Source organism: Ipomoea nil, unplaced genomic scaffold, assembly GCF_001879475.1.
Source record: "Ipomoea nil cultivar Tokyo-kokei standard unplaced genomic scaffold, Asagao_1.1 scaffold3069, whole genome shotgun sequence".
Lineage (NCBI taxonomy): Eukaryota > Viridiplantae > Streptophyta > Magnoliopsida > Solanales > Convolvulaceae > Ipomoea > Ipomoea nil.
Genome location: NW_017619497.1, coordinates 9,484,979 through 9,507,315, shown reverse-complemented (window position 1 = coordinate 9,507,315; position 22,337 = coordinate 9,484,979). Strand labels below are relative to the sequence as shown.

At 36.2% G+C, this 22,337-nt stretch overlaps 4 protein-coding genes and 3 non-coding genes across 8 annotated transcripts; 2 read left to right on the top strand and 5 right to left on the bottom strand.

Moving 5' to 3' along the window:
* Positions 1-2,344: 2,344 nt before the first annotated feature.
* Positions 2,345-2,416, bottom strand: TRNAW-CCA. Its single transcript has one exon. It is a non-coding gene; the product is annotated as a tRNA-Trp (tRNA).
* An 898-nt stretch (positions 2,417-3,314) lies between these two features.
* On the bottom strand, positions 3,315-3,969 carry LOC109165258 (pathogenesis-related protein 1A-like). Its single transcript, XM_019313945.1, has one exon. The coding sequence runs from the start codon at positions 3,914-3,916 to the stop codon at positions 3,410-3,412; it is 507 nt and encodes a 168-aa protein (XP_019169490.1). The 5' UTR covers positions 3,917-3,969; the 3' UTR covers positions 3,315-3,409.
* A 964-nt stretch (positions 3,970-4,933) lies between these two features.
* Positions 4,934-7,511, bottom strand: LOC109165256 (uncharacterized protein At3g49720-like). 2 transcript variants are annotated; one of them, XM_019313943.1, is made up of 8 exons: positions 7,293-7,511; positions 7,014-7,099; positions 6,607-6,756; positions 6,437-6,476; positions 6,238-6,276; positions 5,708-6,082; positions 5,501-5,556; positions 4,934-5,364 (listed from the first exon to the last, which is right to left on the bottom strand). In XM_019313943.1, the coding sequence occupies exons 3-8, from the start codon at positions 6,724-6,726 to the stop codon at positions 5,212-5,214; spliced, it is 783 nt and encodes a 260-aa protein (XP_019169488.1). In that variant the 5' UTR covers positions 6,727-6,756; positions 7,014-7,099; positions 7,293-7,511; the 3' UTR covers positions 4,934-5,211. The 2 variants fall into 2 exon arrangements, with proteins under 2 accessions (XP_019169488.1, XP_019169487.1); XM_019313942.1 differs by lacking the exon at positions 7,014-7,099 and having other exon boundaries at positions 6,607-6,757; positions 7,291-7,511.
* Positions 7,512-7,745: 234 nt separating this feature from the next.
* Positions 7,746-7,828, bottom strand: TRNAL-UAA. The gene has a single exon. It is a non-coding gene; the product is annotated as a tRNA-Leu (tRNA).
* A 70-nt stretch (positions 7,829-7,898) lies between these two features.
* Positions 7,899-7,981, bottom strand: TRNAL-UAA. The gene has a single exon. It is a non-coding gene; the product is annotated as a tRNA-Leu (tRNA).
* Positions 7,982-13,433: 5,452 nt separating this feature from the next.
* Positions 13,434-17,576, top strand: LOC109165251 (DUF21 domain-containing protein At2g14520). Its single transcript, XM_019313937.1, has 11 exons — positions 13,434-13,991; positions 14,690-14,766; positions 14,861-14,944; positions 15,099-15,212; positions 15,354-15,440; positions 15,553-15,692; positions 15,776-15,863; positions 15,960-16,033; positions 16,687-16,814; positions 16,913-17,175; positions 17,257-17,576. The coding sequence occupies exons 1-11, from the start codon at positions 13,814-13,816 to the stop codon at positions 17,299-17,301; spliced, it is 1,278 nt and encodes a 425-aa protein (XP_019169482.1). The 5' UTR covers positions 13,434-13,813; the 3' UTR covers positions 17,302-17,576.
* Positions 17,577-18,358: 782 nt separating this feature from the next.
* Positions 18,359-22,124, top strand: LOC109165250 (LL-diaminopimelate aminotransferase, chloroplastic). Its single transcript, XM_019313936.1, has 10 exons — positions 18,359-18,624; positions 18,728-18,798; positions 19,050-19,117; positions 19,235-19,351; positions 19,750-19,812; positions 20,079-20,183; positions 20,280-20,330; positions 20,579-20,899; positions 21,205-21,411; positions 21,570-22,124. The coding sequence occupies exons 1-10, from the start codon at positions 18,542-18,544 to the stop codon at positions 21,861-21,863; spliced, it is 1,380 nt and encodes a 459-aa protein (XP_019169481.1). The 5' UTR covers positions 18,359-18,541; the 3' UTR covers positions 21,864-22,124.
* The last annotated feature ends 213 nt before the right edge of the window (positions 22,125-22,337 follow it).

The window sequence follows — 22,337 nt, the reverse complement described above, 5'->3', positions numbered from 1 at the left end:
ATATATATATATATATATATATGAATTTGAGATCATCGTTTATATTTAATAGTTTTGCTAAGGTTTTGATAGAAATTAATTAATGGACGTGATTGAAATTCGTACAACTGATAGTTACAGAGATTTTTTGAATACTATTGGACAACTTTGTCCAAAGAAAAAATAGGGATTGTATGTTTGGTTTAAATAGGAATAGTATTTGAAAACGAATACTTAGGAATTGTAATGCGTTTTGATAAATATAGTTTGTTTGTTTGGTTGTAAATAGGAATTGAAAAATAAATAAATAAATAGAAATATATACTCCCTAATGCACATACTTAATTATATATATATCTGGTGGCCAGGCTACCGACGGTAAGATTCAAGTCAAAAAAAATTCTACGAATCTCTTAAGCTATATATATATATATATATATATATATATATATATAGCTAATAATGAATGTATAATTTTATTTCTTTATAATTCAAACACATGATATGTTAGGATACCAATTGTCACATCAAGCGATTACTAAACATTAAAAATTATATCTAATAAAAAATATATAATTTTATTTTCTTATATTTGCATAATAGTCGCCATAATATTCAACTCTCAAAAGTAGCCGCACATACAACTTATGACAAAAAAGCTAAGGTAATCGTATTAAAATTAGCTAGCTAGGTAGCTACATGTTAATTGTCTTTTGTTGCTCTATTTTCCAAGCATGCATGCATATATGAATGTTCTGCTCTTGAGAGTGGTCCTGTCGTTACGAAGTTTTCCAACTAATCTAGGAAAATCTTGAGATGATAATACTTTTCGAAACTGTTAATTAATCAGTCATGTCTTGTTGTCAATTTTCGATAAAAATTATTAAATTTATAAGATTATATATATATATATATATATATATATATATATATATATATATATATATATATATATATAACCATATACATTGACACATTGTCTTTCTTGCAAGATTTGTTCAAGTCAATGTGTCGAGCGTGTTCATTTATACTTTATTTATTTTGTTTATAAATCACAAACTGATTCGGGTCTTTCTCTTTGTTTAACGGTCTAGATCCATCTGACTAATTCTTATTCGCTCCGAGAAGCTTGGAGTCGGCCCATTTATACATTATATAGCCAAAAGGCAGAATGATTCATTCAACGTACGTAAATATATAGCTAGTCAATCAAGATTTATCAAAAGTCATTAAGGTTTATGTGGGATGGTCTGATATGAACTCAAAAAAATTTACATATATATATATGTGTGTATGTATAGAGGATGAGTTGTATAATATAAAATGGACATAGAAAATTTTTACGTGAATACTGTAAATGTGAAAACACAAACATTTTCAAGTGATGCCATGTCAAATTCATTATATTTGAGAATTTGTACATGTACATTTCTATAGAGCTCGAGGTTTGAATGATATTTCATGAGATTTTAAGAGTGTGGATTTTTTGGTAGAGTTCTCGAATGAAGATGTTTATCTTCGTCGTCTTTGAGCTGGTCATTTATATTGAAAGAGAATAGGGTAGCCGCTAACCTTGCCTTAATGGGCGCTTATCAACACAATAGGTGGAAGATTCTCAACACCTCCCCCGTAAGTGATGAGTCTTATCTTAACGACTTGGTGCATGTCACATGTGCTCGCAGAGTGAGAGAGACAAGCTAGTGTCTTCTCCCCCGGGGTTTCCCCCCTCCCCTTCTGATGATAAAATAAAATAACATAATCATGCATCTTTAAAAGTATAGTTGATAATTTGAGTATTAATTAGGGTGTGAAATATTATTAAATTAAGATTTTTAGATATGATAAATTACTAAATATAGTTATGGTAATATTTAATTAAAATTTAAATAAAATCCAACTTTTTTCTTATATATTTAATGTTTACATACATTATTAACATAGAAGAATATAAAAATATTATATATATATATATATATATATATATATATATATATGTGTGTGTGTGTGTGTGTGTGGAGTAATAATAATAACAAATGATAACATAAGTTATAATTATAGGATTAATTTTGTCTAAAAATTGTACTCCGTATAATACAACTCTTATAATATGTAAAAAAAGAATAAAAAAATAAAAAAGTTAACAAAAAAAAAGACATCAATCAGGGATGGGGGGAAATAAGGCTTCCCAAAGCCTATTCTTTCTTTCCTATCATTTATACATATAGGACTTATATACATACGGACGGTGTAATGAAGAGCCCGTAGTGATTTATACTGGGAATTCCCCCGCGTACAATTCGATCTTGACCCTCCGATCGAGCTGAACCGCAGCCAAACAATCTCAAAAATCATGGATCACGGGGATTGAACCCGACGTGAATCGAACACGCAACCTTCTGATCTGGAGTCAGACGCGCTACCATTGCGCCACGGATCCTTGTTGAATATAGATAGGAAAATATTATGACATCATTTAATGACATTCTGTTATTGCGAGAATTTGGGTGATTATCTGGAGTACAAACTAGTTGTTATAACAAATAGTTTTGCTAAAACATGGATGCAAATGAGCTTTACCCCTATTCTCTCTACTTCTCTTTGTGTTTAGACACCTAATTCTTCAAGTCCCCAGTCATCTGCAACATCATCGTCTTCAACTCACAGGACTTCTGCAAAACCATGCATACTGTAAAGGCATCCTCAATAGTTAAAAATTTTGAGGAGATTTTGCAGGTGCGATTAGGAAAGAGGAAATGGAAAAGAAGAAAAAAAAAACAAAACAAAACAAAAATATGAAAATAAAATAAAATAAAAATTACGCGCTCAGGCCGGCGCGAGAGTTGCGCCTCACATCTACTTTGTTGGGGGACCCATCATGCCGGCCAAAGTCTCCATTTTGAAGGAAGAAAGTTTTCATAAAATGTTGTATTCTCATTTGTTAAAATTTAACCCAATAACATTTTAATGTTCAAAAATTTGGTAAAGAGTCCCCTTTTGGGGATGCCCTAATAACATCTTCGGTATTGCACCTTGAATCTCTGCTCGGACTACTTTATCTTATGTTCATACTTGTTTAATACGGAGTAATATTAATCCTATTATAATTATTTTAATATTAGACATATATTTTTAGACACATAAAATACTAATCCATATTACATAATATATGAGTGATGCTAATATATATGTGATAATAGTAAATTAATTTTTTCCAATCCGGTATTTAATTATTAAATGGATTAACAACATAACACTCATAAAACATTCACAGAGTGGCAGAAGATTTTATGGTGACGTGACCCAAAAAACATAACACTTACAGAGCATACTTTACACGAAAATCCATTACGTACTAAGAGCTGGGTTTATTAAGCATGGATACATGCAATATAATGTATGCGTGTGTGCCTATTTCATGAAAATCTCAGATTTAGTAAGGGCTCTGGCCAATATAATTGCCCGGAGGAGAATAGTTGCAGGTGACAAAGTATCCGGCGCCGTTGCTGCACTGAACCCTAGCGCAGCCCACCTTGAGGGAGTTCCTCCAAACCACCTGCGTGTAGTGCCCGCACGATTCCCCCGGCGGCGCGTTGCAGGAGTTGGTGGCGTGGTCGTAGTACTGCTGCTCGGCAACCCACATGTCCACCGCCGACTTCGCCGTCAAGGAGTTTTCGTCACCGCCCGCGGCTATGTTTTCGCCGTACTGCTGGCTGCCGGAGTGGATGAGGCTGCAGTCGCCGGACCTCTGGCTAGCGTAGCTTTGAGCGTACGCTTCCACCTGCTCGTCCCACGTTATGGGCTGGACGCCCACGGCGGCGCGGGCGGCGTTGTGGGCGTCCAGGTAGTCTTGTTGTGAGTTCTGGGCGTCGCACCACAGACCCATCTCCAAGACAAGGATGCATGCAAGGAAAAGTGATGAAATTTTCAGAAACCCCATTTTTTTCCTTCTCTGAATAATGGAATTACTGATGATATTATAAAAGAGATGAAGTGATGAAGTATGGCTTCAAGGGTACGGGCCGGGTGTATATATAAGCTAAGCAAAAAATTATTATTACAAAAAATAATGAAATAATTTGTACTGATAATTATTGGTCACCATGATGTAAGCACAAAATTGGGATCGGATGTCATCATCTTACACAAATGATTTGCAAATTAACGCACTAGTTAGGTCTTGAAATGTGTGAAACACGATTCGTATACATGAAGGTATTAATATTCTCTTGGTCAAACTTGTTGCATGTATCTTCATTGTGTAATTTACTTTTCATATGATTAGCAATTATAGAAAAGTACTCCCTTCTTCTCATTTTGTGTGTCTGGTTCGATTAACGAGGCAAGAGTTATTTTTAATTCAATTTTTCATAACAAATTTAGTATTGTTTTTTTTCAAAGATAAATTAATTAAGGAACTATCTTTTGTATTTACTAAAGGGATTCTATGAATTCCTAGTAAATCAAATTTGATGGCTCAAAATAAATGGATTATCCTTGATTGAATTTGATACAATTATGGATGCCGCGAGTTACGGCTAATTGACTGCAAAAATGAGACCAGAAATGAAGATGCATTTGTAGTATTCTCATTTCTCAGAGTGCATCTCACGTTACGTTATTGACAATTTCATATTTACTGGCAACCTTTTGAATTATCACCCCCGGCCTAATAAGCTAATCTAGATGAATATATACACTGAATATTAGTTCGTAAATTACACACACACACACAAATCGCATTAGAAAAACTATGTATATTGTTGTGACATTCTGATATAAAAATTATACTATGCTTTTGATTGAGTCATATATACTTCAAGATTTGACCATTGGATCATGGCCACCACTTCCCGTCAAAGGGATTTACCACGAGACAACAGTACTCAAAAATAAAAAAATTTCAATCCACTTTTTTTCTAAACCAAACCGAACATGTGACTCGATCAAACATGAGTAAAAAGCGAAAGTTCATGCAATATCAGTCCTAAAAATTTTATATAAGAATTTGTAAATGAATCCGAACAAATCGCAGGATCTACATAGGATTAATGTTATTATCTTACAACTGTGTCTATCCCACATAGACACACCATTCGTTAGTCCTACCAAAAACCTTCCGATGAAGAGCAACCTTAACTTCAGTGTTTCATTCAAATAGTTACGAGGTGACTAGCGAGCTGAGAGATGCTTTGGATCTTACTCAAAAGGCACGAGGAATCACGTACAGCACGGTCAATGGAGTGGTTTGAGGTGGAAAACCTGGCATGCTGGCACGTAAGACTGTTGCATTGCTGCTTGGTCGAACTTCTTACTTGCATCTTCGTTCTCTTCAAGGTTGGCCTGGACGAAGAACCTTATCCACCACGACGGGGTCCTAAATTTGGCCTTTAATTTAGACGAGAAAACAAATCAATTTAAGGTCGGTCCATCCATCAATATCTCATGTATTCAATTAAGTTCTATACAAGTATGACACCATTGAGAAATAAAATCTGGAGTAAATTAAAGATTGGTGACTTACAGGGCGTCCAAACTTTGACATCTCCGCTATTTTGGCTCTTCGCTCACCTGGAATTCCTGCAAGTTCAATAGAAAATTAAAATTCTTGGTTATAAGGCCAATCCTCATTGTGCCATTCTTATTAGACACTGAAGGTGAAAGCTAATTATATATGTTCAGATCAAGTGATCGAGAATATAAATGGGAGTGTGCGTGCTAAAATATTTACCAGAGAAGACGACTAAACCATCATTAGCCACCCGAGCCAACTCGGGAAGAGTCTTGTTAATATATTTCGGGGACAGGTAATCCATGGCATCCGAGACGATGACAAGGGAGAATGACTTGGCACGGTAGGGAAGTCGAAACTTGATATCAGCAGCGCGCACAATCCCTTTCCCGACAAGACTTTTGCAATTGGCATCAGCATCTTCTAAGTCATATGGTTCAATACCCCACGCTTCAGTGTCCTCCTCGTTTAATAATTTGGAGACTACTGAACACGTGTCTGGACCGACATGCAATACTTTGTTTATGCTTTCACCGTACGCCTTTTTGAGTATAGGATATGCTCTTAGAAGCTCTAATGTGCACGAAACGCCACCTACATAAAGTCAGATGAGGCTTTTCGAGCTTTAAATTTGCATTTGGTATGATCGACCATCTTATATGTCTTCATGGGCTAATGAAAGAGAGGAAATGAAACTTGGAATTAAATCATCAAGATATACCAATGGCGCAAGAGTGATTGCAATTTACCTTGGAGTCTATTGAAATCTTCAAGTCTGCTTCTTCCACCTGTCACATAGAGACTTTAAAAACTCAAAATCAATGTAAAAAAAAGTAGAAAGTTCGTAAGAAACCCAAGAAAGGGGTAAATCAGCAGCTTCTCTGACAACTCCCAGCGATCAATAAGAACAAAGGTAACGAACAACGAGCAATGGGCCAGTGTATATACCTGGACCATGATATAGGTAACCAACAATGAGCAATGCACCCTGAAAGTTTCGCAAAGAATACACTTTTTTCAGTATTATTGCCTCTAAACTAAATCAACTGACAATTATCATGTCAAGGTCATTATGGTGAGTAACAAATGTTTCAATAAGCTGTAATTTCTCCGCTTACCACAACCACAAGTCCTATAGACAAAAATGAAGATGGGCGTGATTTTGGATGCAACGAGCCCACGAATGGAATGTTTGCAGGATCCATCAGACGACGGGACGTATTTGGCCTTCTTGACATTGTAACTAAGTCGCACTTAGCAAGTAAGACCTAGTGAAATTTAAGACAAGCTAAGGGTAAATTCTTAGGCAAATGAAAGAAAAGAAGCAATCTTTAAGTGAAAGTGGGTATCTGAATGAAAACACATATTTTCATTTGCTGGCAGAATAGCAGTTTCCCCTCAAGTACAATTAACTACTCCCTACAAGACATCTGAAACTTGGAAAGAACATCGAATTTGGTTACTACTCCATGAAGCATCCTAGATAAAATCCGACACCATAGAAGTAAAAAGGTTAACACCTAACCTGATCCACTAGATGTCTGGTCTGGATTTAACAATTCGGGTATGTATGGAATTTGATTTTAATCCAAAAGCTTGCAACTTTAACCACTCGATTGAACATTAAGCACAGAAACAAGATAAGACAGAGTAAAAGAAAAAACAATGTCATTTCATTCAAGTACAGTAAGGTAAACAAGTGCATATCAAAAGCGAAACGAAATGGCATTCGGATAATAAGATTTGGAGTTGGGAGTTTGAACTATGGAACAGTAGCAACTAGCAAGATGGAGTTGAGTGGTACCAGAGAGGAAACTGACGAGCTGAACTGTTCGATCTGATTGATGTCTGAATTGAAACTCTGAATATTTTCGGTTTAGCTCCACTTCTGTAGCTCGGAAAAAACATAGACGAATCTTGGACGAGAAAAACACGGATTTTCCTCGGATTAGGGAGTTGTTTTTCTTTAGGATTTAAAATTAAAAATAAATTGTTCTTCTGGTTCAAAACTATGATCAATATTAAACAACCCAGGTTTCGTTAATTACTCCCTCTTAATCTAGATGGATTGTCCGGCCCATAACCTCGTTATATTCTCTGGAATTTGGGCTGCTGAACGAATGTAAATGGGCCGATTTTCTTTGCTAAAGCTAGGTTGATATAATGATATCCTTCCGGCCCATTATCTGTGGTATTTGGGTTTTGAAAGGAATATAATGGGCCAGAGTGCAGTTGTGGAGTCCAATATTATCAAAAATGCTGGCTGTGGGGTTCGAACCCACGCGCACTTATGTGCAGAAGATCTTAAGTCTTCCCCCTTAACCTCTCGGGCAAACCAGCTGACCGTTTATGTGTCTTGAATTAAATTATAATGAGAAGTTCAGTTGTGGAGTCCAATATTATCAAAAACTGCTGGCTGTGGGGTTCGAACCCACGCGCACTTATGTGCAGAAGATCTTAAGTCTTCCCCCTTAACCTCTCGGGCAAACCAGCTGATTGGTTCTGTTTGTTGAATTAAATTATAAGACTTTGTACTTATTTCATATATAGTTCTACTTAATATGAAAAATAAATGTGCCGAATAGTCCTTTGTATAATTGTATTATGTCATTGATGGGTTATATGATAGCTCAATAACCCAAACAATACATTTATTAGATCAAGCTTGAGAGATGAGTATGTTAGAAGATCAAATTAATCACGGTTAGTCAAGAAACTAATTAATCAAGCCTACGTGTACTAAGTAAATCAAATTAGATTGACCTTTACGTATCACATTGTAAGACTATGCAATCATAGTTGTGTCGTAGAATTGTTGTGCTATTTAACTAAATGTGTACATTTGTCAATCAAAGCTCCATAATGAAGCCTCACTTAGTACATGTCATCACAGTGTTAATTGCGAGTTCTAATATAAATAAGATATTTTCTTTGTATCTCAAAATCATATTATACTTCACACCAAAATGTGTACTAGTTTATTTTTGTAAAATAAATCAAATTTATTCAATCACCACTTTTATCGCTTGGTCTTTCAATATAAACCAACATGATATGACCACACTTTTCACCTAATGTATTGGTGAAGATGAGTCTACGCTATCAATAAATTATAAATAATATTAAAACAAGATATGTATGTACAATAGAACCACGTATTCCCCAATTTAATTACACTTGCACAAGGTTTTATTTCTTGGAATGGACCGGACATGGCATATAGGATTTGGCCCCACATCAAGATTTGATACTCTGGCCTCTAGTGTGATAGAACAGTGTGGGCCCCAAAGGTCCACCACGGAGGATCCACCTTTTTGTCCGCAATAATAATCATGTATGCATAAAGATAATCACAACTACTATTTAAATGTGTGTACTGAATAAATTTTATTTTTATATAATAATACACAAATCAATTATATTGAATAGGTAAATCGATAAGGTTCCAAATTTGATGTCCATTGGAAATAACGTAAATTGGTTTATCTCTTTATATATGATATTTTACTGGCTAAACTTATAAGGCGTAAATCAAATGAAACCTAAATCACACTAAAAATACTTTATTTAATAGACTCATCCGATCGAGAGAGCATTAGAAATATGTATATATTTGATGTTACTCAAGTAAATTACATGTTTTTTTTTTTTTTTTTACATAATTGATATTTAATGAAATAGATATAACTTTTTAATTTCATGAATCAATTGAAAATCATAATATATTGTATATGATATTGTAGCTCATAGCATATGCGCATAGTGTCATGGAATCTAAATTGAATTATAATGGTATAAACTAACATGCAATATTAAATCCACTATGATACAAAAATACTTGAACTAACATATATACCATGTGGTATAAGTTATGATATCATATTTTATATTATTTGTAGTCTTCGGCCACCATATTGGACTATATAATATCCACCGCGTGTATTAAATTTATTGGACTAAGTGACTAAAACGCCACCCCGCTTCTACACTATTAAAACACATTACACTTTCAAAAATAATTAAGCATATACACAAAAGCACCATGGCAACTTTAGGTAAAGATTCAAGCTAGTATTCAACTAACCTCATTTAAACATGTATTAATTGATTTACTTAAAACTCTAGTAGTGTGGCCTGGCCTAAGCATAGATAAGGGGACATGAAAGGAAAGCTGGTCCAATATGAGCTATATAAATACGTACACAATCAAAGTAACGTGTTTGAATTGGATAACTATGGAAGTTAGGATAAAATTATTAATGTGTTAATAGCTGTAAATTATATTTAAAAAATATTGTGTAACATGTTCAATTTAAAAAGTGTTAATAAAACTTAAACTCATGAGCTTTTAATACGATGATCTTATTTTATTCACTCGATCATATATTTCCAAGCTAGACGCCTAGATTAGTGCAAATTTAATCTATGAAAAGCAGTGGCCGGCTAGATACATCAAACCTACTTTGTACGTAAACATACAAGCAAGGAAAATAAAAATACTTGGCGTACATAGATTTTTCATTTTATGGTTGGATGGTTTGAAAAATGGGTGCCATAAATGAAAATATTGTTCATGTACTATGAGTAATTGTATAAAATATATAATATATTTGTATAGGTATTGATGTACAAAAACTTATAGATGTTGGTACACGTAACTTTAGTTGGTTAAGTGGTTGAAAAATCTGTATAACCTGTATTAATAAATAAATAATGATTTTACTTCACTTAACTATAGAGGATATATATACACATTTCATTTGTGGATATAGTATTTGTATACATAATATTGTTCCATAATGCTCTGTCGGGCCGGGGTGTGGGGGGCCCTTAGGGTTGGAGTTCAGCATTTTTTTTTTTGGAATAATAATATTGTTCGTATTAAGTGAGACTCGATCAACTTGTTTTACTCCATGCATAAAAATAACAAAATACACATAAATTCAATTCAATCACATATTAAATAATTATATAATTTAATAGTGAAAACTTGAATTTGTTAAGACTAAAAAGACCTAACTTTTATCGTTATAATTTTTATGTTAAATCGTTGTGTCTTGTACTCTTGTATCATCAATCATCATATATTTACCAAGTTTTATCATTTTATTCCACATTTCTCTATTAATTTATAATAATGAAATCATTTTTCATTGTCGAAAGGTTATGGCCTGTTTGGTTACATAATTAACTTATCATTCAATTTTGACTTTATTCGTTGTTTTTTTTTATTATTATTATAATGGAGGGAAATACCCAAAAGTGGCAGAGAGTTACAAAGGGGTGTTTACAGTGAGGCGCCAATGAGGCAAAGCAGTATAATCATCCTCTAAGATTCCCAGAATTTCCTCAGGTGGTGTAGTAAACATACGCAGCCCTTTAGAGAGACCTCTGGCCAGTCTTGCCATGAAATCAGCAGCTGCATTTTGTTCACGGCAGATAGTGTGGATTTGCCAAACCTCGAATAGACGCAGCTCTCTTTTGCATGCTAGTATTATGTTGTGGGCTACCGAAGAGGGTGGTAAGTTATTGTGGACATATTTGGCTATCTCTGCACAATCCGTTTCAAAAACTGGTTTTTTAATACCCAAATGGATGGCCATCTGTATTCCTTTTAGGAGGGACCAAGCTTCTGCTTCCAATGGTGAGTGTTTGATTTGGTTAAACAATCAATATGAGTGTTTGATTAATTAGTTTTTTTGCAACAACTTATTGCTCCAAAATACTAAAGTCCAAAAAGCTAGCAACTCAAAGTAATTTTTTCGATTAAATTTTTGAGAAAGTCATTTTACATGTAATCAATAATCAACTAACAGCTAATTTACGAAACACTTTTATACAATCACCTAATACTATTAATTAGACAAATTCACTAACTCAATCAACTAACAGCTAACCGTCATTTACTAAACACTCCTGTGTCTACTTTTTAAGGGTGCCATCCATTCAAATTATTATCAAATTCTTGTATCTTAATTCAAATTTAAAACAAGTAGCAAATATAATTAGACTTTTGTATTTTTACGTATTTATATATTATATCAATATAAAATTATAAATTTACACTCTAATTGATCAAATCTATTTGAGTCGGTATACATTAATTTACAAGTAAAAATTCAAACTTTATAATTAAGTGATGAATTACACCCTTAGGACCATGCTAGCAGATTGCTAGTGATGTCATATATGAAAAAGAAATATACAAAAAAATAAATAAATTTCAGTTGATATGTCTTTGATGATGATGATGTCCGTTAACTCGATGAGGTTATCCCGGCCATTTCCTATAAATAGTAAACCTTACTACCTTAGCCTTCTCATGAAAAGAGGCATTCAAATAAATAAAATAGAAAAGTGCAATTAGCTCCGATCTCTAAATTCTAAAAAATATAATTAAACACTCAACTAATTATTTTAATACAATGAAATTTTAAAATTAATTAATGATCTACAATAATAAATTACTTGCAGGTTATTTAAATTCTGATGACCGACGATTTCATCGGAGGAGAAGGCAACCACATATGGGTCGCCCCTTCTCCTAGAGAGGGTGATCACTGTAGTCGCCTTCTCACAGAGAGGGCGACTACTGTAGTCGCTTTCTCCACGGAGAAGGCGACCACTATTGTCTCCTTCACTTGGAGAAGGCAACCACTGCTATCGCCTTCATATGAAAATGGCGGCCACTGGGTCGCGTTCTTCAAAAAGGGTTGCTGGTCGTCGTTTTTTTTCCAATTATTATCGTTAATGATAGTAAACGGCGGGCAATGACAAATGGTGACGGTTAACAATGACTTATTTAGGCTTATTTGATTCAGTTTACTAAGTTGAAATGTTAATTGCACTTTTATAAGTTTAGGGATCTAATTGTACTTTCATGTAAAGTTAAAGGACTTATCTGACCTTTTTTTCAATAAAATATAACTGACCTTCTATTAACTTTTTTAGTTTTTTTAAGAAGTAATATATGTTCTACCATAGAGATTTAATCATGCTACAAATCATTTAGAATAGTAACAGAATTATTATCATACTACATAATAATTGGCAACTTGGTATGATCCAATATCTAAATTATTATAAGAGTTAATGCCTTATGGGGTGAGTATAGTGGTTTTGCCACGTTTAATCCTAAATTTTTAAATTGACCACATTGATCCTTCGACTTTCAAATTGTTACCGTCAGTGGTCCAAGTTAATCTTCATAGTCTTTCAACTTTCAAAATTTAACCAGTCCCGATGCTCTTGGAAGGACTATGGGTGGTTAAAATTTGATAGTTGAAAGATCATAAGTGATTAATTTGAACCACGGTTGATAATAATTTAAAAGTTGAAAGATCACAGGTGGTCAATTAAAAGCTTAGGGCTAAACATGAAAAAATCACTATATTCGGAGGACCCAAATGGTATTAACTCATTATTATAACAAGTGAAACATACTCCACATAAAATCATTGTCATTAACCTTAAACACATGATTCTTAATATCGACACAACTCATAAATTATTATAACAAGTGAAACATACTCCACATGTAATCATTGTCATTAACCTTTAAAACACATGATTCTTAATCTCGACACAACTCATCATTCGCAGTTATAACGCTTTACATGAAAAAGACCTGCCGAGCTATTTTCAGTTAAAGATGGATGCTTTCTTTTTTTCTTGATGCTTCTAGGAGTAAAAGGAGCAAAAAAGTTAAGAATGGCAGCAGCCACCCACCCTTCTGGCTTCTGCTACAAGCGACGATCTTACGCAGATCCCGGAGAAATCAAGAAAAAAAGCGAGCGAGCGAGCGAGCGGCACAAACGGCGTATAAAATGGTTCTCTGTAAATTGTAGAAATTGTAACCGCAGTGAAATAACGCAACGAAGCGAATTGCCACCACCGTGACAAGTACGGAAGTGCATATTAAAAGTAAGAGGACCTGGACCCTTCCATCAGCGTCAAACCCACAGCACAGCACGATAGATATAACACTCTCATCACCATCATCCCAAGGAAGCTCACACGTCCCCCATTCAACTTTCACCATTATTGTCCACGATACAAACACATATTCTATTATATTATATTCCCTCACATATTATACGCCCGTTGCTTCTGTTGCTGGGGGGAAAAGGAACCCATCATCAAAAAGTTATCTTCTTGCCCCTCAATTTCATCTCTCTGTCTCTCTGTGAGTGAAACCCAGATTCTATTTGTCTTGGGAGGGTGAGAAATGGAGGTGATAGACTACGGGGCATCGATTCTCTAACAGCGAATTAACTTTTAGGGCTCAGGGTTTTGAAGGAGGACTGTTCTGGGTTGTTGTGTGGAATGGCGGTGGAGTACAAATGTTGCGAAACAGGGTTCTTCATTCACATCGTTGTAATCGTTCTTCTGGTTGCTTTCGCGGGTTTAATGTCGGGACTTACGCTGGGGCTCATGTCGCTCAGCCTTGTTGATCTTGAAGTTCTTGCCAAGTCTGGAACTCCCCAAGATCGTAAACATGCCGGTACGGCATCTTTACTGTGACTGATAAGCTTTCTGATTCTGTGTGTCTACTTCTGTTAACTGAAATTAACTAAATTGTGCTTGATCTGTTGGTTATTTAAGTCACTTAACACGTTAGGACTTATTAAATTGGTCGGATAATCTTTGGGCAAAACTAAAGACACAAACTTTACTGGATATGGTAAGTTTGGGCTAAGCGGCTCCACCTTTGATTTGGAGAGACATTTTGAGAGAACCTTTGACATTTATGTGTTGTCTGTCCTTCATGGAGTTGGGGTGGGTGATGGCTAATGAATATAGTATTGATGCTTTTGGTGTTTTGGATTCTTCAGTTTGGCACTTTTAGGGTAACTGGGTAAGTCATCTATGGAGCAAAAAATACTAGTTTTTTGCAAGTCATCCACTGTGCTTTCATGGTGGTTGAGCATTTTGCTTTCATCCTCTCTAGTTTCTTTCAGAAAAGCAACTAAGAATACTGCAGAGAAATTTCCTAAATAGAGTACTTGAATTGCTTAGAGATAACGTATCGATTGAAAAGGTGAGAAGAATGTTTAGAACTGACTTGTGTGTTTGACATTGCGAATTGAAGTTCATGCGTTTGGAAAGCTAATTGCCATTGATGTTTTTGTTATACTTTCTTTTATATTCTCATATATACATCTTTTGTTTTGTAATTTTCTTTTTCACTTTTGATATCAGCAAAGATATTACCCGTTGTGAAAAATCAACATCTGTTGCTATGCACACTCCTAATTTGCAATGCTGCAGCCATGGAGGTATGAATAATGGGCATATTTATTTAAGGAAGCACTTTTCTCCCTTTAATATGATATACAGTTTAAAAGTTGAAATTTTTTCTTTTCTTTTTAGACGCTTCCAATATTCCTTGATGGTCTAATTTCAGCTTGGGGTGCTATCCTGATATCTGTCACTTTGATTCTTTTGTTTGGTGAGGTGAGTATTTTTTGTTTGGTCGTGTTAAAACTTGAAACCTACAAACTCTGGTCACTATTGAATGGACACAGGCTCTCTGGACTCGAGCTTCTTTCCAAGAGAGAATATCTTCAACCGCTTAGTGAAATCACAATGCTATTTGCAACTTGTGCAGATCATACCACAGTCGGTGTGCTCGAGATATGGATTGGCTATAGGGGCTTTTACAGCGCCAGTTGTCCGTGTTCTTGTCTGGATATGCTTTCCCATTGCATATCCTATTAGCAAGGTAAAAAAGTTGTTTAATGCTCCAAAAATCACTTTGACAATTGTCAGCTTTTGGCGAAGTATTCATTTTTAGTATGGTGTTTATTGGCCTTTGAAATCTATTGGTGTTTCAAGAGAGTTACCGTTTCCCCATTATTTTCAGCTGTTGGACTTCTTGCTAGGTCATGAGAATAAAGCACTTTTCCGTCGAGCTGAATTGAAAACTTTGGTTAATTTGCATGGAAATGAGGTAAGCGGTTAGTATGTATTGTTTGGTAAACGATGTCATCATTTCCGTTCTCTTTTCCATCCTTTCGTAACTAAGGTTCCGAGTCTTTTGGTGTATTCTCCATTTTCTGCAGGCGGGTAAAGGTGGAGAGCTCACACACGACGAGACAACGATAATTGCTGGTGCTCTCGAGCTTCATGAAAAAACAGCTAGTGATGCCATGACCCCTATATCTGACACGTTTGCAATAGATATTAATGCAACACTGAACAGGTAATGCACACTTTGAGATGCTCTGATATGGAAAACATGTTAGATTTCGACTTATCTAGTTGTGTTTACTCTCATTACGACAGGGGTTTGATGAGTGTGATTTTGGAGAAGGGGCATAGCAGAATACCAGTCTACTATGAGCAGCCTTCAAACATAATAGGGCTTATTCTGGTACTTAAACAACTTCTTCCTTTGCAATACAGTGGTTCTTTGCCTTTCTTGACCAATATATATATAGGTTTTCCATCGTTTCTTTTGATGTTATAGGTCAAAAACTTGCTGACTGTCCATCCAGAAGACAACATTCCTGTGAAGAATGTTACTATTCGGAGGATTCCACGGTAATCCTTTCTTCTTCTGAAGTTTAGGTTTGGTGTAGTTTATAAGTGCTCAAGCATTAGCCGTATGTTAGAATCAAGTGCTTACCACTACGCCAAAAGCTATAGCTTGTAGAAAGGTGTCAACTTTATTTCTTTATACCGCCACATTTTCGAGAGGCAGGGTGCTGGACTTGACCCTTCAGGCCTCTGCCCAATAATCCCCTAGCCCACCTGGTGCTGGACTAGGCACCGCCCTCCGCCCAACAATCCCCTAACCACCTGGTGCTGGACTAGGCCCTTCACCGCCCTCCGCCCAACAATCCCCTAGCCACCACCTAGTGCTGGACTAGGCCCTTCACCGCCCTCCGCCCAACAATCCCCTAGCCACCTGGTGCTGGACTAGGCCCTTCACCGCCCTCCGCCCAACAATCCCCTAGCCACCTGGTGCTGGACTAGGCCTTTCACCGCCCAACGCCCAACGCCCAACACCATTCTTGTTTTAGAATTCTCTTAATTTGGAAACTGCCATTCTTGTTTTAGAATTATCTTAATTTGGAAACTGCCAATGTCACTCGGTCCCATTTACATTCGTTCTTTCTGAAGCTGAAAGTGTTGTGATTGATGCCTCTACGATATTCCTTGTAAATGTATGCTCTGTAACTCCTTGCTCCCAGGGTCCCGGAAACTATGCCATTAGACGACATCTTGAACGAGTTTCAGAAGGGTCACAGCCACATGGCTGTGGTCGTACGACAAAGCAACAAGAAGGCAGAACAGACTGCCACCGAAGCCTCTCCCAATGGTTAGCACTTCGTTTGCTCACAATATTTCCCCTCCTCCCGCCAATGGAAACCCCTCTCCCTCTCTCATCTCCCGGTCTCCCTTTTCTTTTTACACTAGACGTGGTACCCGACTTGAAGATAGACATTGATGGCGAAAAGACTTCCTTACATAAGGGCCTTAAGAAGGTACGATCACTGCAGAAGGTGAAAAGCTATCCCAACACCGGAAGCAATTCGTTCAAGGGCTCTAGGAGCAAGAAGTGGAAGGACATGTATGCAGACATTCTGCCAATGGATGGAAACCCATTGCCAAAACTCCCCGAAGAAGAAGAGGTCGTCGGAATAATAACCATGGAAGACGTTATCGAAGAGCTTTTACAGGCAAGCTTTGACTATCTGAAATGTTGTTGGATTCATGACTGAAAGATTATCTGATTCTTGACATGCATTGTGTTTGTGCAGGAAGAGATCTATGATGAGACAGATCATCAGGTGGAAGAATCATGACACGAAGTTATCATCTTATATGAATGCAAGAAATCCCAAGAATATATATATGCAAGAAGAGAAATTTTTGAATCTGTAATATAACTATACATTTCTGTGGTGGGCTGTAATCAGAATCAATTCCCAGAGATGTAAAACACTATATTTTGGATCAGATAATTTGCTGTATTTTAGTTAAACTATATTCATTTTCTCTCGAATTTCTCCTTTTTGTAACTATATATATTAGCATAACCATCATCTTGGATGTGGAAATATATCAATATTTATTTATTTATTTTTATTTATAAAATATGGAGTTATTATGAAATTTAATCTATTGATATATGCCTTTAAAAAGTGCATCCGTTGAATCCCCATATCTCCATACCTCAGTCTAACAGAATAGTGTCTCTACATGTTTGATTAGAGCATTTGAGAGTATGTAAATCACGGTGATTTAATAGCTCAGTAGACATGCCCAAATGTCAATGCACACAAGGAAATATACCTCAGCCCGATAGAATATTGTCCCCCACATGTTGATCTGACCAGAGCATTTGGGAGCATGGTTGCCGTATGCGCTAGTCGGGCGCCTAGGCAGCGCATAGGTAGAATTTAGCCGGCGTTAGGCGGGCAATAGTGGCAAACTTGTAGTTTACAATTTTAATGAAAACGTTTTCAACATTCAATGACATAGCACTCAAAATAAATGAAATAATAATAATTCATAAATCATAATATCAGAACAATATTAAAAAATAAAAATACTCAAATACTTCAATCATTCAAAGAGACGGTTGGACTAAACGACATCAGACGGTCGAAATCGACCAACTAGGCCAATTTTGACCAATTTCGCCACCTAGGTGCCGATCGATTTTTGTGCGCCTAGTAGTGAAAATAGAACGGCCTAGGGCCGGTTAGGCCGATTTTTACAATAGTGTTTGTGAGTATGTAAATTACAGTGACTCAATAATTCAGCAGAATGATCAAATGTCGGTGCGCACAAAGAAACTTACCCTAAATAGTAATTACATTACATATTTTTAAAAAAATGAAAAAAAGAAACAAAAATATAGGAGGTGTTGTTGACTCGCCGTCATCTGTTAAAACCTCAGCCACTAGGGTTTCAGATAGTGGACACCAAAGATCACTCTCTTTTCTCCGTCCAACCTCTGAGCTGAAGGCTGACAACGTTAATCCGTATAGGATCGGTGAAGACTGAAAGTTGTAATCTTTATTCTCTACCCTGTGAGAAATGGCGGCGATTCATCAGATTCTTTCTCCTTCAATCTCTTCTTCAGCCTCTGCCTTCGTAGGCCAGAACAAGCTCAACTTAAGGTAGTCATTTCCATAGCATTTTATTTTTACTATTACAGTTCCATGAATTTCTTGAAACATAAACGTTCATAGTATTAAATTTCATATCTTCAATTCGATTCAGGGTTCAACAAGTATCTGTAGTGCAGAAAGCTAGCCGGGTTGTGAAATGTGTTGCAGCGCCGGAGCAAACTGGTATAAACAGCACACATACAAAAGATGAAATGTGAAGTTATATTGACATAAATATTACTTTTCTTATACACTCTGAACAAGGAGAGAACTAGGAAGAAGGATATATTGTTTCATCTGATAACCAAAACTTGCAATTTGCAAGAGCAGCTGAAGTTTTTATTTTTGTGTGTTGGAATAGAGTTCCTGTGTATGTTTATATGCTTTTGCAATATCGACTTGCACTAATGATGCCCCTCCTACATTGTCTGAAGCTTACAAGACAAATGTGTCTCGCAATGAGAACTTGGCAAAACTTCAAGCTGGTTATCTCTTTCCTGAAGTCTGTATCTTTCCCCCTCCCTTAACTATTTTCTTTTTCATACTTTTTGTTCAGCTACATTATGGTAGAAATTAGAATGTGAATAAAACATAATTGTTGCCACTTTCTCCTCCTTAGATTGCTAGAAGGAGAGCTGCACACATGCTGAAGCACCCTGATGCCAAAATTATAAGCCTTGGAATTGGTGACACTACTGAGCCCATTCCTGAAGTAATAACATCTGCCATGTCAAAGGTAGTGTTCTTAGTCTTGTTTGTGAACCTAATCAAACATATTACTTGGGTTTGCTGGTTTTTTACTTTATTGGGTGTTTTCTTGTGTAATTCACATTCATTGGCCCAGAACAAATTTGCTCTTTATTTGTTGAAAGAAAATCTTGCTTTCAAATTGTCATGTTGCTCCAGTACTTTTTGTTGCAATTCTTCCTCCTTATTACTGATATAAAGTTAGTGATTTCAAAATTTGTATTAGTTGAAAAAAATTCAAAGGTTCAAGAAACTCTTCTTATCTATGGAGTTATAAAGCCTCAGACTTTTGCTATGAAAGGTTAATCATTGAAGTTTTCCTTGGCTTGCAAGTAGAAGGGAAGCCAATTTCCTAATGGAGTTTTCTTTTGCTATACACATTGACAGAGAGCACAAGCATTGTCAACTCTTGAGGGCTACAGTGGTTATGGAGCTGAACAAGGAGAAAAGGTGTGTTTTTACTGTTATTATCTGTTGATCTGTAGTGCTGCTTTGGATATTGTTCTTCCTAAGCTTTTATTTTCCACTATTCTTAAAACAAGTATATATAAATTAGAGCCACATGTCTATTCATTGGTCCTGGAATACTTTTGGTAGTGATAGAAGCTTCAATATACAATATTGTTCTTTAAACATATTGGCTTTAACCCTAGCATAAGTTGACTTAACTAGTTAACTGTCACAATGTCTTAAGTATTCATATATGTATTAAACAGCAAGTGAGAGCTGCAATAGCTTCAACCTTTTACTCAAAGCTTGGGGTAGAGGAGGATGATATTTTTGTGTCAGATGGTGCAAAAAGTGACATATCACGGCTTCAGGTTTTATATTGTTCATGAACTGATGAATCTTCTTGAATATGGAGACTAATGAAATGCTTAATGCTTGTTAACTTTGTTCTTTGCTATTCCATGCAGGTTCTTTTTGGTTCTAATGTGACAATGGCTGTGCAAGATCCATCATACCCGGTAAATTTATTATGTTTTTCCTTTTAGTTAAGCTGTTTTCTGAGTTGCTCAATTTACTTGTGAATTTCCATATTATTGGGAAGGCAGTTGATAGGCTAAGAAGTAACTGTGTTCTTTAGAACTCCACTTGTTTTATTGGGGTTTTAGTTAAGTTGATTCTTTTCCCAGGTCTTGAAAGGGCAGCTCTATAGTTCAGAATTGTCTTATAAATTCTCAACGAGTTCTTTAATCTTTCCTTTTTATTGTAGGCCTATGTGGACTCTAGTGTTATCTTGGGCCAAACTGGGCAGTATCAGAAGGATGTTGAGAAGTATGGGAATATTGTATACATGAAATGTACACCAGAAAATGGGTTCTTTCCTGATCTATCTTCGGTTCCTCGGTCAGATATCATATTTTTCTGTTCACCTAATAACCCAACTGGTTCAACTGCATCAAGGGATCAGCTAACTAAATTGGTACAATTTGCTAAGAGCAATGGGTCGATCATAGTCTATGATTCTGCATATGCAATGTATATATCAGATGACAGTCCAAAATCGATCTTTGAGATCCCTGGAGCCAAAGAGGTAAAGCTAAAGTTTGAAATGGGATTTCCAGTTTGTGTCAGTGTAGTATAGCCCTTTGATATTCTTACACTTCGACTTTTCCTTAAATCCTCTGATCTCCTACTCCTTGTTCAATTTTGGTTGGATCTATTGTGAGGAAAAATCAAATAAAAATTTCATTTCTGTATTCATTCCTAGTTCGCCAGTACATTTTCCTGATTAGTTGGAAAAAACTTGTTTTCCTTTTGTCTTTTCTCTTCAACCCAACCTCTGTATCCTCTCTTAAGAAAAGCCGAACTAAGTTGAATCTTGTACTTGACTTTCAGGTTGCAATTGAGGTTTCCTCATTCTCCAAGTATGCCGGTTTTACTGGTGTTCGTTTAGGTTGGACGGTTGTTCCAAAAACTCTCTTGTTTTCTGATGGATTCCCCGTGGCCAAGGATTTCAATCGCATTGTTTGTACATGCTTCAATGGTGCATCCAATATTGCCCAGTCTGGCGGACTGGCATGCCTTTCACCTGAAGGTTTTGAGGTCAGTTCCACGACTTTGACCAAAACGAAAATCTTCATGGGAGCAAGGGATTAACCTCAATGGCAGAACAATTATATTCAACTGCCCACATTTTCATTTGCATATTGTACATGTATCTAGCTTTCAGCTTGACACATCTAAAATTTTCCCATGTCCAGGCCATGTTGGAGACAGTTAGCTATTACAAAGAAAACACCAGCATCATAACGGAGACGTTCAATTCGTTAGGTTTTAAGGTGTACGGAGGGAAAAACGCCCCATATGTGTGGGTACATTTCCCCGGTCGAAGCTCGTGGGAGGTGTTCAGCGAGATTCTTGAGAAGACACACGTTGTGACCACACCTGGCAGCGGTTTTGGACCTGCCGGAGAAGGTTTTGTTAGAGTTAGCGCCTTTGGACACAGAGAGAATGTGTTGGAAGCCTGCCGGAGATTCAAACAATTGTACAAGTGAAAAGAACTACTGTACACCATTGCCACCCTCAATGTTCTTGCAGATGGAGTTCAAGAACCTCAGTCTTGTTTTGTTTTGTTTTTTTTTCTTATGTAGACATGTAGTTTTGTTTGGTGAATATTTGAACATCATATGATCTTTTTTTATATTTACTAGGTTTTACCAAAGTTTTAAGGTAACCCGACTCTAAATTAGCCAGAATGTAATAAGATATCAAATAATGGAGTGGCATGGTACCCAAAAAGAAACATTTTTACCCTCTCATCTCAAACCATTCCTTTGATCAAACCATTCATTCCCTATCTCCTGGAAATGGAGAATCCACCATTTTTCAACCTCAAAAAAACAGGGGGAAAAAAATCCCAAAGCATCATTTAGCTAGCAGCCAAAAAGGAATGGGGGGTCAGGAGGAGAGAATTTTGAGAGCCACAGAGAATAGCAAAAAGGGATAAATTGTTCAAAAAACCTGTTTCC